The 16,964-nt window shown below is 46.8% G+C and overlaps 1 protein-coding gene across 1 annotated transcript; it reads left to right on the top strand.

Moving 5' to 3' along the window:
- Positions 1-875: 875 nt before the first annotated feature.
- LOC145823342 (uncharacterized) lies at positions 876-2,250 on the top strand. Its single transcript, XM_082922903.1, has 3 exons — positions 876-1,442; positions 1,525-1,623; positions 1,838-2,250. The coding sequence occupies exons 1-3, from the start codon at positions 1,329-1,331 to the stop codon at positions 2,150-2,152; spliced, it is 528 nt and encodes a 175-aa protein (XP_082779029.1). The 5' UTR covers positions 876-1,328; the 3' UTR covers positions 2,153-2,250.
- Positions 2,251-16,964: the final 14,714 nt, after the last annotated feature.

The following is a 16,964-nucleotide window of genomic DNA, read 5'->3' as shown; positions in this document are numbered from 1 at the left end:
GACATGACTATGACCCCGTTCGACTTTGCTGTATTGACAGGCCTTGATGTGGGAGGCTGGGCGATTCCTTATGATGAGGATATGAGCGAGTGGGAGGCTGCCTAGATCTATCTATTAGGAGCTCGCCCACCGGTTGATAGAGCATTAGGTAGGGTCCGGTACACCTGGTTTTCTACATATTTCAAAGAGATGGTGCCCGAGACTCCCGAGGAGGTAGCGCAGTACACTCGAGGTTTTTTGATGTTCCTCCTCGGGACCACTCTGTTCTCCGACAGGGGGAACACCATCGAACTCTATCTGCTAAGTGCCCTGGTAGACCTATCACAGGTCAGTCGGTATGACTGAGGTGGCGCCGGCTTGGCTACCCTTTATTGCTACATGAGTGCGACCTCCCGCGGACGGGGGAACATAGTCGATGGCTACTGGAGAGCCTGGGAGGTATTTTCTGTCCCCTTGATTTACATTTCTACTTTTCATTATCTGTATATTGCACACACGGCACACTTCACATTCTGTACTTTGCACTCTGCTCTCAGCATTCTGCATTCTCTGTACATTCTGCACTCAGCATTCTGTATTCTGATGGCTATTGCCCTGTTTTCCACAGCTATGGGTTTTTGCATACTTTCCCACACTAGCCCCGGAGCTTGAGGTGGAGGTGCCCCTCGTGATCCCCTATTCGCTTGTATTTGAGGGCCAGTACCGGCCGAGACCTCGGGAGACTCTCCTTTACCTGCGGCAGTATTTCGACACGGTGCGGTCGACAGAGGTAATTCGGAACTCTCAGTTCTCCATGTTTTCATCTTTGATTTAGCTTGCACATTTATGATTTCTAATCGGCTTATACATTGGTTATCCGCAGATCATATGGCAGCCCTGGGCGCCCTTGGGTGGGAACACCCGATTCAGCTTGCTAGGGGGTAGGCCGCTTCCTGGTACAGGATCTGGTTTGAGGGGCCAGCTGGTAGGGCCTGGTTCCTGAGGGAACGCTTCATGTGCCAGACGATGGGCTACCCTCATCAGGATATCCTTTCAGCACCTCCGGTCGATATGCGAACTACCGGGAGGCTCACTCCCCAGGAGGTTACTAGTGCCATGTTGGGTACTGACGTATTGCTACATTTGGAGGAGGGGGAGTACGCGACCTATCGTCACACATACTTGATGCCCCCGTTGACAGGTGTTCGTACTCCTATGAGGAGGTCCGCTGACATGCCACCTTCGAGTCGAGCCCGGGCTGCAGGTACCCCTTCTACTAGCAGAGCCAATACGTCGAGAGGTGGGGTTGGATTGGTCCCCCCGATTCCTCCGACTTATCATCATGCCGGATGGCCAGACATGCCGACCGAGTTGACAGGATGGCGATACGGACTTCCTACCCGATTCCGATAGAGCCTCCTATGCCTGATCATCGATATGTTAGTGATCCTGACTCACCACCGGTATGCTCTACTACTTTTCATTTATCACTCAGATACTTAGACACTCATTTATTCATTGATGATTTTGAGTTTGTATCTGCAGCCACCCAGAGAGTACATGGAGGGGATGCTCGGATTGGTGGCCTCACTTGAGGGCATGGTCTTGCGGAGGGAGGCACAGTTGTCCATCCTCGGTGTCTCGGTACTCTTTAGTTTTCTTGCATTTATCATACTTCTGATGACATGCTGAACTTGAACATTTCACTGCATTGATTGCCTATATGTGTAGAGCACATCTAACATACACCTCATTCATGTACTACATCTGCATACATCCACTCTATGTAGCTTTCTTGTCTGTGCATCTGATATACATATTTTGACTGATGTATTCGAATTGCACTCTTTCTTTTCAGATGCCTCCGCTATGTATTGAGCCACAGGTCGGGCCATCTAGGCCTTCCCGGGGAGTTGGGAGAGGGGGTTCGTCTCGCGGTCGAGGTAGACGCAGAGCACCTGTTGTGGAGGAGGAGTCCAGCGAGGAGGAGGAGCCTGCGCATCCCCAGTCAGAGACATCCGCTGACAGAGAGGGTGGATCTGGTTCCGATTTCGATAGTGGAGATAAGGCCGAGGAGGGTTCCGAGGATGACAGCCCCGATTCAGATGACGATGATGGTGCAGAGGCTGCTCCGCAGAAGAGAACGAAGTGGGCCTCTTTCTCCTGTGCTTGATAGCATTGATGCAGCTGTTCCCTGCTTTATTTGCCTTTTTTATTAGTAGTTGTAGCACATTGTACATTATTAGGCAGTTTTATTTTCTGTAAAACTTGTACCCTTATTGTAAAATGTTGTAACAAAAGGAAACATGATGGAATGAAACAGCTTTTTGAAAAAGTGTTGTATTTTATGTTCTTAACGTCGCATCGCATCATTTTGCACGAAAAAGAGATTAAATGGAATTGTGCACTGAAAATTGCCGAGTCAGATAATGAACCGACACAACAAACTAAACAATCGACTTACTAAGAAATGACACATACTTAGCAAGTTTACAACTCGATAAACAAGACACAACAATGTTGATTAAACAAAGAGTAACAACTCAATATACAAAACTCAACGGCTCGACAAAACTTAACAACTCGATAAACTTAACAACTCGACAAACGAAACAACAACTCGATAAGCAAAACAACAACTTGATAAGAAAGACTTAACAACAACTCGATAAACAAAATGCATTTCGGACGATCTGGGTGACGGAACGCATCCGAAACAGAGAAAAATTCGCACCTTCAACACTCCCAATGCATGAAAATGCTAGGAACTCTCTTCCAGAAGCCAGGACAAGACCAAAGCCACACTTCTCTCCATGGCCGACCACCTAAGGGAGGTGGTTGACCAGTTTTTTTCAATGAAGACCAAAGGGGTGGTCGGCTTACCAGAAAAGGTGGTCAGCCGACCACTTAACTTGACAACCATCAGTTTGTTGACACGTGTCCCCCGAATAGTGCCTTATCCTCTATAAAAGTCCCAGCTTCGTGGTTCATTCATTTTATCTCAGTTTTGCATCAAAATAGAAGCGTTTCTCATCCAAAATCTCAAAGCTTGGATTACTTCTCTAGATGGCTCGAAAAAGTTGAACTTCTGGGGCTTCGGCTTGAATGCACTATTCACGCTGGGCCGTACTCCGCTGCATCTTCCTTTCCTCCATGCCACGGCAAGGTTTTGGAATCCGATAACACACGTCTTTAACTTTAGCGGGCAAGAGATGTGTCCTACCTTCGAGGATTTCTGAGTTTTGATGGAATCCGACCGCAACAAGGAAATCTTGCCTCAACTCCGATTTGGCCACGTCTAAGCCCTAGGACGAATGTGCGGCTTCACTTTGCATGATGCTCGATCATTGGTTCACAACAGGGAGCTGGACATCCCAAGCTTAGTTCGCTGGTTTTCTAATGCTGGCGACTGCGGCGACCATCATTGGCAGGGCTATCGGCGACACGCGCTTTGCCTATGCTTGCTATCTCACTTCTTACTTGCCCCGGGCTCCGGTGGATTCAGTGTTTGGTTGATCGAGGTTGCCCAAGGTTTGAAGGAGGGCAAGAGCTGTATCGCCATGACATTGGCTGAGACATTGATGGGTTTAGACGCTTTTCATCGCCGAGAGACGGCTAGGCTTGCGGGGAGCCCACTACTATTGTAGGTAATGTTTCCCACCCAATCTCACATATGTATTGCTCACATCTCTCGGCCCTCGGGCTCGATTTTTCTCACAAAACCCTTTTCTTTCTTTTCTCTCATCATATATCTCTCTATTATTTATTCTCTCATTTTTCATCCCTTCGCAGGTGTGGTTAATGGACAAGTTACTGATTGTGGAGTCTTGCCCAGCATACTTAGCTCGCAGTTATTTTTTTTGACAACGCCTGGTCGATGCCCTGGATGAGGGGTGGTGGTACAACTGGATGTGCAGTTTGTCTGCAAACCTCATCGCTTGGCGCTGCCCTTAGCTCAATCTGCCGACAATGAGTTACAACATGACCCGTCAACCTTGGATTCAATTGATTGGCATGACACACTGTGTCTTCTATTTTCTGTTCCGGTTCTGGCGCTAGTTCGGACATGATCAGACTTGCCCGCCAGAGGGGATAGAGTACCCTGCTGCATTCTCGGTTCAAGGCGCACAGCTTGCCCGGTATGCCGCAGCATGGAGGACTAAAGAGCTCCTGACCCCCGCTCCCACTTTCAGTTGCACTTTGTCCGATGAGTGCTTGGATTGGCTCAATGAAGAGGCACAAGAAGGGCCTACTTTGGCATCAGAGGCTTCAACCAGCTCTAGGAGGGGGCGCGGGAACACCTGACTTATCTGTGCCCCAGATTTATTGCTTTATTAGTACTTTCAAGTTTTCTTTATGAATGTAATAAAAAGCAACTTCAATTTATATGCAAGAGCAGGAGAACTCTGTATTGAAATCAATGAAATTGAAGGTTGTGGGTACTGAAAATTTTCCGCTTTGGTCCAAAAATGGTCTAGGTTGTAAAAAGATTAATTTTGAACAGAGTCAACTTTTATTAAAACTTTTCAAAACCATTTTCGATATGGATCAGAACTGGACACGCCTGAAATCTGTCACTAAGATGCATAACCTCGGATCCTAGCAACTGGAAAGTTGCCCCTAGTCTGAATAGTACCGCGGTACTGCACAACAACGGAAAGTTGCCCCTAGTCTGAAAAGCACTACACCGGAGATCATAACTGAACTCTTGAATGCTGAACAGACAAAGATGGCCGAGATGATCAAATGGACAAAGTTGATCGGAGAAAAGTTTATGGCTGAACTTCAGGATGAAGTTGCCTACGTATCCCAAAGATGGGAATCAAGCCCTACGTAGTTTAGGCTCGGGTTTACTCGAGTATTTTCACTCTCCTTTTACGCTCTAACTTTTGCCAAGGCCGCTCTTTGCGGGCTTTCAACCTTGCGAGCTCAGTTTTTATAATTTCAAAATTTTTTTGTGCTCTGACTTTTGCCTAGGTCGCCCTCTCGGGTTTTCAGCCTAGCGAGCCTCTCAAGGGTAATATTTCTTCAACTTATCCATGTTGACCGGTTGTGAGAACTCTAGGCCATCTAAGTCCATCAGAACCACAGCTCTACCTGACCAGATAGACTTAATGATGTAGGGACCAGTCTAATTGGGTCTGAACTTGCCCCTAGGGTCGTGGATGGGAGCTCGGTTGTCCTTGAGCACCAAATCTCCTTCTTTTAGATTCCTGGACTTAACTTTCTTGTTGAAAGCCCGGGCAATTCTGCGCTGATAACCTTGAACATGGTACAGTGCTTTCAGTCTTCTTTCATCAAAGAGCATGAGTTCCTCAAATCTGCTCTGCTGCTAATCTGCTTCGGCTATTTGACACTCAGCCAGTACTCACAAAGACGGAACTTCGATTTTAATAGGTAGAACGGCCTCCATCCCATAAACCAATGAATACGGAGTCGCCCTAGTAGAAGTTCTAATTGAAGTCCGGTAGCCCCACAAAGCAAACGGCAGCTTATCTGGCCAATCCCGGTAGGTTTCCACCATCTTCTGCAGTATGTGCTTGATGTTCTTGTTGGCGGCCTCAACCGCTCCATTGGTTTGCGGCCGGTATGTGGATGACTTATGAAAAGCCACGTTGTATTTCTCCAACAAGTCAATCACTTCCTTCTTGAAATGGGAACCATTATCTGAAATGACCTCGTTTGGGACCCCATATCGATAGATGATGTTGTTTCTGATAAACTTTGCAACGTGCGATGCCTTCAGCACCGCATAAGATTGGGCCTCAACCCACTTCGTGAAATAATCTATCACGACTAGGATGAACTCGTGCCCATTCGACCCCTTTGGGGTAACAGCCCCAATCACATCGATTCCCCAAATTGAAAATGGCCATGGTGAAGTCATATTGTACAGCTTCGACGGCGGAATGTTCATGCGGTTTGTATGGATCTGACACTTGTGGCATCGCCGAACAAAGCCGATACAATCCTCCTCCATGGTGGACTAATAATAACCTTGTCTGAGGATCTTTCGCGCTAGCATTACCCCATTCATATGTGCACCGCATTCCCCTCCATAGATGGCCTCCATCAGGTGTTTCGATTCTTCAGCTTCAACGCACAACTTATACATTCCCAGATGACCTCTCTTATACAATTTAGCTCCGCAGATGATGAACTGAACGACCATTCTTCTGATTGCCCTTTTATCCTTGGCATTTATCCCTGGTGGATATGCTTCATTTTCCAAGAAATTCCAAATATCGTAATACCAGGGTTTCCCATCCTGAACCTCATTTATAGCAGCAATTGACTCGTAAGCCGGCACAAATTTCTGGTCGATAATGACTGGACGCATCCGGACTCCAAACGGGATGTCTATCATGGAAGATAGAGTTGCTAGTGAATCTGCGAACCTGTTGTTTTCTCTTCGTAGATGAGTGAAGTTTAGCTTCTCAAACCGAGGAATCAGCAGGTCCAAGGTTTGGTGATACATTATCATATTTTCTTCTTTGACTTTCCAGTCTCCTTTTGTTTGAGACACAACAAGATTCGAGTCCCCGATGACGTCCAATCGTTTTGCCCCTAGTTCCAGGGCTGCTTCTAGACCGGCAATGCATGCCTCATATTCTGCTTCGTTGTTCGAGACTTTGAATTAGAGTTTAAATGCTAAAGGGATACGGGAATTGTCGGGTGCTATAAGCAATACCCCTATCCTATACCCATACTGGTTTGACGCTCTGTCAAAGTATATCGTCCAAGTTTCGTCTTCAATATGCAAGATGGCCTCATCTGGGAATATGTACTCAACTACTTCACCTCCTTCCACTGGATGATCGGCTAAGAATTCTGCTACTGCTCTTTCCTTGACTGACTTGCGCGTCACATATTTCAGATCGAATTCGGAAAGCAACAGCAACCAACGAGCCAGCCTACCTGTAAGTACTGGTTTCTCAAAGAGATATTTGATGGGATCTAATCGTGAAACCAACATTAAGGAGTGAGCTAACAGGTAGTGCCGCAGCTTCCTGGTAGCCCATACCAAGGCTAAGCAAGCCTTTTCCAATGGTGTGTAGCGAGTCTCATACTCCAGCATCTTCTTACTCAGGTAGTAGATGGCTCTCTCCACTTTGTCCTCTGATTCTTGCGCGAGCATGCAGCCCATCGTAGTCTCAGTTACTGAAAGATACAAAATCAACGGTCTCCCCGACTCTGGCAGTGACAACACGGGCGGGTTCTGTAAGTATTCCTTGATCTGTTCAAAAGCAGCTTGGCATCGGCCGTCCCATTGGAATTTCTTTCTTTTCTTTAGGAGGCCAAAAAGTGGTTCACAAGTCAAGGTTAATTTTGAGATAAATCGTCTTATGAATTGCACTTTACCCAGAAAGCCTCGCACCTTCTTTTCAGTCCTTGGTGGTGGCATTTCTAGGATGGCCTTGATTTTGGAAGGGTCGACTTCGATACCTCTCTGTGTAATCAGAAACCCCAGCATTTTCCCCGCTGTAACACCAAACGTACACTTTTGAGGATTCAGCCGCAACCGGAATTCTCTGATTCTTTGAAAAAACTTTTGCAAGGCGGTGTAGTGGCCCTCTCTTTCCTTGGACTTGACAATTATGTCGTTCACGTACACCTCAACCTCTTTGTGGATCATGTCATGCAATATCGTGGTCGCGGCCCGTTGATATGTAGCTCCAGTGTTCTTCAGCCCAAATGGCATTACCCTGTAGCAATAAGTCCCCCAAGGGGTGGTGAATGTAGTCTTTTCTTGGTCTTCAGGTGCCATCACTATCTGGTTGTAGCCCGAAAAGCCATCCATGAACAAAAGCAAAGCATGCCCCGCTGTGAAGTCCACTAACTCATCGATATACGGCAAGGGGAAGTCGTCCTTCGGACTAGCTCTATTCAAGTCCCTGAAATCCACGCATACCCGGATCCTACCATCCTTCTTTGGTACCGGGACGATGATGGCCAACCAAGTTGGGTATTCGGATACCAGCAGGAAGCCTGCGTCAATTTGCTTGGTGACCTCTTCCTTAATCTTGAGAGCCCAGTCCGGGCGGATCCTCCTAAGTTTCTGTTTAACGGGCCGGGCCTCGGGGTTAAGAGGGATCTGGTGCTGTACAATCTCAGGATCGATTCCAGGAATGTCTTCGTAGGACCACGCGAAAACATCTTTGAAATCTTTTAATAAAGCGACTAAGCGCTCGCGTTCCTCCGAAGACAACGTGGACCCGATCTGGACCAGCCGCGGGACCTCCTCAGTACCAATATTCACAATAGTGATTTCATCCATTAAGGGTTTGACAAATCTTTCCTGCACTTGTTCAATCAAGCGTTGCAAAATCGAAGGAATTTCTTCCTCGTCGTTTTCATCAAAATTTTGAAAGTCTGAGTTAATGCAATAAATCAAGGGCACAGAAAAGTACTCAGAAACCACAGCCACATCATTCTCATTAAGCATATCCAAATCGTCCGATTCTTCGATTACAACAGACTCAAAAGAGAAAGAAAAAGACGACCTGGACAGGACTGTGGTATCCGGGTTATCACCCCCTAGAATACCAGACTCAGACTCAGTCAAGCTGGAATCTGATTCCGACTCAACAGACTTGGTGGAATCAGATTCTGGCTCACTACCTAACCCGGTGCTGCTTGACAAAAATCCCTCTTCATATTGCCAAATGAGAGAGGGTACGATAGATGCATCCAAAATGTTTGCTAGTAGGCCCGCAGCCGTTTCATTCCCGATCACGCATACCGAAAAGTTATCTCCCAAGCACTTCTGTTCGATCAGAGGATCTGAAAGTAGACATGCCAGTGCTACCCCATTTCACTTTCGGTGTCCTCAAACCCCACTTTCTTGCTCTACTTAGGCTCAGCTAATGGGTTCGTCTGCTCTTCGGCAACGTCATCTCCAGATAACTGTAGGTCAAAGAAAATCTCAAACCCGGGCACACACTTCTTCTCCGCGTTCAGCCATGGTTCCGGGAAAATGGAAAGTCCTCCCCCTCTCGGACGAAGCGTCCGTTTAGGGTACCTTAGATGGATCGGTGCATTAACTCATAAGGCTTCCCGGCCTTCTTTGCTCTGGCTCTCCAGCTATCTCCTTACCCTTCCTTATCCAATCCTCCTTGGTGGGCAGATAACCCAAACCAAAAGTATGCGGGTTGTGTGGCACTTCGGCCAACGCTGCAACGCCCTTCGGGCCGCTCTTTCCTAATCCCATCCCGGGGATGTGTTGAAGCTTGTTCATGAGGTATACTGATTGAGCACTGACATACACCCCCTCATTAACAGCCAAAATGTTCTGCACGACATGGGCCTCAACCAGAGTGAAACTGGATAAGAACACATCCTCCATACCGTGTTCAATTTCCAGGACTGGTGTAGACACCTCTGGGGGTGGATGGATCGATGAATTCTAAAAAACGATGGCTACTCCCTTCCCATGGGGGTATTTCACCATCTGATGCAAGGTGGACGAAACTGCCTTTACTTGGTGCAACCACGGCCGTCCCAAAAGTAGATTGAAGGTCGCAGGAAGTTCTAAGACATGAAAGTCTACCTCGTGCTGTCCCGGCCCAACCTTGGTCTGAATTTTCACTGTTCCCATTACTTTCCGGCTTGTGTTGTCATATGCCCGAATCACCTAGGCTGTCGGCACAAAGTCTGCGGTCTTTAAACCGATGGCATATGCAGTTCTTGTCGGGCACACATTGATGGCGGACCCTGTGTCGACAAGCACCACAGGTATCCATTTGTTTCTGCACTCCACAGAGATGTAGAGTGGCTTGTTGTGGTTCGCACCCTTAGGTGGCAATTCTTTGTCAGAGAAAGTCAACATCGGGGTAACCCCTCCCGAATAAACTAAGCCCACTAGCTGTTCGGGCATGGTGTCTATTGAGAGCTTGGCCTTGTCCATGGCCGATAAGACAGCTTGTCGATGCACTCGCGATGCCATAAGCAGTCCCCAGATGGAGATGTCTGCTTGTATCTTTTTCAACTGCTTCAGTACAGCCTCTTCTTCGATTTGCTTCTCTTTTTGTTTCTCCACCTCCTTATCTTTCCCAGACACCTCTGGCTGATCTAGATGTGGGGGCTTAAAATACCGCCCACTTCTAGTCATATGATCAACTTCGCCGATGTACCAGGTATCGTCTGGCTGGTTGCTCCCCCAATCCTCATCCGTGTGGGCAAGACATAGATCATCATCCTCCCACCACATTCCGTCGGAAGCCAACAGACACCTGTCTGGCTCCAGTATAATTGTACTTGCAGTACTTTCCGTCCATATGCTCGCAACATTCTCTATCTTTGTGCACACAGTACTTTTAGTCCCCACGGGGGCCTTGGCTTTTCTGATTCTCTCAAACTCCTCGATTCTTTTTTGCTCCAATTGCGTCAGTACAGCTGGTTGTTCAATAATTCCTGTATTCAAAATGTCCAGATCCTGAGCGAAATTCTTAGCATCGGCGCTCTCCGGCGATGCATTCTGATTTCCAGCCCTTCCGGCCACAACTGATGTCTTTGCCCCTGCCGGGCCCCATTCTAACTGAGTTTCATCGACAACATCTGGTAGGTCATCAAGCCACCCGGTGACCTCTGCGGACTCCTCAAAATCAGACCAGTTGACTGCCATGCCCTCTGGATCTTGTTCATTGAAAAATTGAAGGTTAGCAAAGTCTCCTTCCACAGCTGCCAAGTCATCTATCTTCTGACCAGATTCATTCCCCTGTATCACACAAAGCTCTGCCCTTGCCGGCAATTCCACATTTGGACCAACCTGGCCTACTGATAGAATGTAGTCACTCGGACTGTATACCTCCTCAGCAAAACTCCCAGATTCCTCTGATTCTAACTCAACAATCCCATTCTGCCCTGAAATCTCCCCTGTTCTATCTTCGACAGTCACCACCATTGGTCCGGGTTGGGTTTTGGAGATGTCCAACATATACAAGTCAGTGCAGTCAAGAAGGAGCACCTCCGGCTTGGGTAGGTGGGACGGGGTGATATATATGCTAGGATCGTAAGATACGACCCCAGTCTGGATAAAGTTAATACGTTTGGGGGCTGGAGCTTGGTTGTGCAGTGGGAGAGGGTTTGTTGTGACATTGGGTTTTTCGAAAGGCACAATCACCTGCTTGTCAACAAGATCCTGGATCTCGTGACGCAGTCTAAAACATTGGTCAGTGTCGTGACCATGTTGTTGGTGATATACGTAGTAATTTGTTGGGTTATGAGAGGGAGGGAGTGGATTTGGCAATGGCCTTGGCTCCAGGGGCTTTAAGTGCCCTTTCCTGATTAATAGCCCCAGAGCCTTGAACAGGGGCATGTATAATGGGGTGAAGGTGCTTTGGCCTCAAGGTTGGTATTTGGTGATTTGTGTGCTGCTTCCGGACGTGCCGGAGAAAGGTGTAGCTGCCATGGGTCTTGGAGGGGAAATGGTGGTGACCATGCTTACTTCTGAAGCTCTAGCATTTGCGGCATTGCTGGTGCCTGTATTGTTGTTGCGGTTGAAGGTTCTTCTGGGTTGCTCTCTATCATTATCAATCAAGCCCTGTTTCAAGGCATCCTCAATCTGTACTCCCATCTCATGCAGATCTGAAAAGGTAGGGAAGGGGAGCACGATCATTTTCTGCATTAGCTTAGGCTGGAGATTGCGCAAAATCATCCGGATTTGGTCTTTATCGGTAGGCCTTAGGGTCATCATTGAGGCCTTCGCCCTCCACCTGGCTACGAACTCTGAAAAGCTCTCCTTAGGCTCCTGCCTTGTTGTCTCAAGATCACGGGTTGTAATCTCGATTTGTGTGTTATAGGAGTACTGCGCAATGAAAGCCTCGGCCATCTCATCCCAGTTTCGCTTAACATCGTCTTCTAATTTTGCGTACCAAATAGTGGCCACACCCGATAGGGTCCGACCGAATAATGAAAGCTTCTGCGGTCTGGTGAGGCCTATTGGCCGTAGTACATCTGAGAACAACCAGAGATGCACCATGGGATCCCCAGATCCATCAAAGCGGTCGATTTGTGACATTTTGAACCTATCTGGCAACGTCACAGCCACGTCAGTGTACTCGTCCTCAATGTCCGGGATAGACTTCACCCCTTGGGATTTCTTGAACAATTTCTTAAGCTTGCTCAGTTTCAATGTTGTAGGGTCGACCTCGAACTCGAAGGGAGAGTCCAGTTGATTGATAGGCGTAGGTGCCTTGGACAATTGAGGTAGAATCGGGGGCGAAGCCAGCCCTGTCGGAATGTCCGTCTCTCCCTGGACATTTGGAACCTCCCCGGGTGGCGGAACTCCTGGTGGTAGAGGAGCTTGATGCGAAGCAGGTGCTCCGTTTTACTGTTGCAACCTGGTTATTAGCTCGGCATGCTGGGCCATGATCGCAGCCTGTTGCTTGGCAAATTCCGCTTGGCGGATGGCGTCCTCCTGCATGGCTTTCATGCTCTCTTGGAGTTGATGCATCATTGCCTCCATCCCTGACGTGTTCTGCTGATCCATTTGACTGACTGGTATATCTATCTCTATGGCAACAATTGAGACCTCAGCCCGACTATCCACTGATGGGGTAGACCACTGCTCGAGCAACCTCTGCTCAGACACACTGCGTTTTCTTGGCCTCCGTCTGACAACTGGGGGTAGAGAGTGGAACACTGGTTGTCTGTCAACCAGATCCTCAAATCGAATGAGTCGGCGACCTCTTGTCCAGAGTGCTTGGGGAATATCTGCTTGGTCTGAAGCAATTGTGCTAAACTACCTAGCAAAAAGATAAATAAAGCAATAATAAGGAAATAAACAACCAGACGAACGGACAGCATAATGGCTTAAAATAAATATACAACACACAGTTGGGCATCACAACACACAGTTGATAAGCTAAAAATGCTATTCTCCAACACTGATCATCATCCCCAAATCACTGTCCCCAAACTGAATCTGATACCCGTAGAAAACTGATTCCCAAAAATACTGAATTGGTGCCCGCAGGCCTGATGCCCGAACTTGCAAACTGATACATGCATTCCCTGTAGAGACGCACTCTAAAAGCACATAACAAGCAAGTGAGAGCTAAAACACCCCTATGTTGGGGTAAGGTTTCCCTGTCCTATTTTGTCAGGAGCTAGGGTTTCACTACGCACGCAGCGGTTTCAAACAACCTATAATCAAGTAAGCAACCTGTCCTAGTTTGAAATGGTCACTATGGATTCCGAATATGCACTAGGTCGAATGGTCAAAGAGGGTGCCCCGGTAAAATCGGGGTTTGTGTTCCCGTTGTGGCAGAGCCCGCAACCGGTCAGCCTTATGGCACGCTTCTCGAAGCGAGCCTCCGGCAAACCGTTCAGGAATAGCATACGGCAAACACGGTGTCCTAGGCGCACCAATGCAAATGCAATGCAAAGAAACACACAAGTGTAGTCAAAACCAGATATCACGAGTTCGAGTCAAGTTCTCTAACTCCCCAGCAGAGTCGCCAGAAACTGTAGACGTCCCCGAACGTCCCGGGAGGGAAATCCCGTTTTGTTCATATGGGCTCACTACAGTTCGGACTCAATGTCACGGTTCTTAATCTGATCTCACAATGTGCAATGTAAGATTGATAAATCACCAAAGAGTCCAAATCCGGCAAATCATTTTTGAAAACAGATTTTTTTGAAAGAAGTGCCAAACATGGAGTGCTTTGCCAGATACAGAGTCACCACCTAAATATTTATTTTGGGAGAATTTAGGAAACCCTGACTCGTTGCCTAAGGACATGTGTCCGTCATCACCAAAGTTTCCTCGGTTCGGGAACTTGGGTACGATTGGGGAAGGTCACTTCGTGAGCACCCCCGCTCGCCCGATCAAAGATCGGCCTTTACTAACCATGATATCTAGCTTTGAAAACATTATGCGTTCTTATTCCGGTTATTAGCCTAGATTTACTATGTGATGCGCACAGCATACAAGTATAGATTGGATCGCCTGAATTGGAACAAAACATTTCATGTTTGGTTTTTGAAAGCGGTTTGCTACTCACAAGTAGGCTAAAAATGCAGATTTTGCTGCCCTCGGGTGGGCTTAGGAAACATGGTTTTGCCACTGGCTAGTGGGCTTAAAACTCACAACCAATGTATTATTCCAATTCAAATAACCCAACCTTCACCCACAGGCATTCAGGCAGTTATATCACATAAGCAATTAGCCTCATGGTAAGCATGCTATCATGGCAGTCACTCGTACGCATGCAAGGATGCTAAAGCATAAAACTTACCGAGTACTCCAAGCCAAAACAAAAGCTATGTTAGAAATCCATGCACGATCCTAACTATACAGAAATGCCTAATGCAACTCATGTAGGAATGCAACTACAGTAGGCTCGGCTATTCTAAAGATGGCATGTGAAATGCTACAACTAACAAGTATTCAACTCAAAATTGAAATACAATGCAGTTAGTATGATGCGCCGAGCCCAGTGCATGCAAGACAGATGAATGAATGCAAACATGCTATCATAAGTATGCTAATTGAAACATACCCTAATCTAACCATCATAAGCTGGTAAATAAAAGGGAGAAAGACGTGGGGTTGGAAGACATACATCACACACACGCACGCTTATTACAATTGTGCCCTCGCTCAGAGGGTCCGAATAAATAATACAGTCCGAATAGATAACAGCTATAGCTAATTATTACACAACATAAACTAATCAACAAACTAGCTAAGTAAGCAATAAAACTATCATGCATGTGACTGCCTCGGCTCTGTTTTGGGTGACGATGGATGCATGCATGCTTGAGTCGCCTCGTCGGGAAATTCTATCGCGATGTCTCGTCTCGCCTTTGTTTGCAATTGATTTTAGAAATTTGCACAAGGCTCCAAAAGGCTAAAACTCCACCCTGGGAAGGCTGCCGACCAACTATGGGCTTGAGAAACACCTGTCGACCACCCTTTGTGGTGGATACCAAAAAAGGTGGTCGGCTTGCCAGAAAAACTGGTCGGCCGACAATTTTCTGCCCCTGGATCCTGGTTTTCTGCAACACAAAGTAAGAGAGAGACATGGCAAGGTATTTTCAATGAATGTGTGCACAACCACACTCCTTGTCCTTGCACAAGCTCAAAGGAGTGTAGACCTCGATCCTCGTGCCACCAATCTTGTATCTCGATGCATGATGGCCAAGGAGTCGAATTGCATGACTCGATGTGAAATGAATGCACGTATAAACACAACAAGGCCTAGACTCCATCATGGTTAATCTGGAGTGTCGGCAACCGGGAGTTGAGACATGTTTCGTCACTTAGGGTACGGAACGTCCCTCGTTTCTCGTGCTTGGGCTAACTCTTATCCCAAACACAATGCAAATGAGATGGCATACACAATGCGACTAATATGTAACCTAGCATACACAATGCTATGGACTAAGATGGCATACACAATGCACGTGATGTAATATGGCATACACAATGCTCTGACATGCAACCTAGCATACGTAAAGGCTATGGACTAAAATGGCATACACAATGCACGATGGACTTACACCAACAGGAGTGGACCTCAGCCACACTCATATCAGTGGCCATAAGATGAAAATGAGACAACCGAAATGCGTGCACACATGCACGAATACCAAGGACCGAACCTAAGGCATCAAATGCCACTCTACCAAGGCATGGCAGGGGATGAAAGATGGCATGCAAACATGCAATTTCTAGCATTGAAATATGATGCGCAATGGCCCCGAATCCTGGAAATATGGCACCCAATGCATGAAAGAGACCCCGAAACTCAAAACTAGACAAATGCATTGAACCACAAGTATGCAGAGCAAGCATTATTTGGCCAAAAGGCGTGAAAACAGAGCCAAGGCAGTCCAAAATAAGCACAACATCAGTTCCAAGCATGGCCCAAAAGTGCTAACATGAAGGGCTAAAACAAAATGCAACCTAGGCTAGTAAGCATGGTTTACATGGCATGTATATGAAGCATAAGAGAGGTCACCAAACCAGCCCAAAACAGTAACATGTCATGTCAAATAAACCCCAAATAACCATTGAAATGCATCCAATGCATGCAAAAATGATGAGCTCCCTTGGAGGGCCATGCAAAGGGGTTATTCAACACATACAATAAGAACACTTAACATGGCAAAACAAACTCTGGAAATTAATTATGACAGCCCTAAAACTCACCAAAAAGGCCTTGAAATGGGTCAAGGAAGCATGCAATGAAAGGTCCTCTTGAAAGGCCTTGAGGAGGATTGTTCCACACATGCATGAGGGACACAAAATATGGTCAAAGAGGCTCCGGCCAGAGCTAAGGAAGACCTTGAAACTCACCAAATTGGGCCTAAAAAGTGACTTCACAACATGCAAGTAAGGGGCCCTTTGGAAGGCCAAAAGGGCCAACAAACAAGACAAGGAGAGAGGGGTCACCCCCCTCTGATTTTAGCTCTCAAAAACACATCTAAACCACTGAAAATCCACTGGATTTCAGTGGCTAAGAGGCCAAACCAAGGCCAATGTGAATGCTCTAATGCATAGCCCTAATCATGAGGAAATGAAGCATGCCAAGAGGAAGATGACCCCAAAAAGAAAAATGCCCTTAATAAAACGTCAAGAGGGGCTCAAAATAAGACTTTTTTAGTTCATGGAAAATCTCAAAAATGCTTGCAAGTAAGGCTAAGATATCATGCAAAATAAGTCCTAAAAGAGAGATGACGCATACAAGTATGTAGGAGACCTCAAACAGAAAAGTATCCTCAATCAAACTTCAAAAGGAGCTCAAAATAAGACACTTTATAGTTTATAACAAAACCTATAAATTCTTGCAAATAGGGCTAAGCTATGGAACAAAACAATGCAAGAAAAAGGGGAAATGGAGACTTACCCTTGTAGCACAGCAATGCAGCAACTTCTGGACCAAGTTGGTGAACCTTCAACCCCTGCAAATCAGTCCCAAAGTGCTGGAATGGATGGTGGAGGTGGTAACCTATGAGGTGTAGTGTAAATGACCACG

Source organism: Camellia sinensis, chromosome 4, assembly GCF_055761805.1.
Source record: "Camellia sinensis isolate YWXY chromosome 4, ASM5576180v1, whole genome shotgun sequence".
Classification (NCBI taxonomy): Eukaryota; Viridiplantae; Streptophyta; class Magnoliopsida; order Ericales; family Theaceae; genus Camellia; species Camellia sinensis.
Note: the sequence above shows the minus strand (reverse complement) of the source record. Positions and strands in the feature narration are given on the sequence as shown.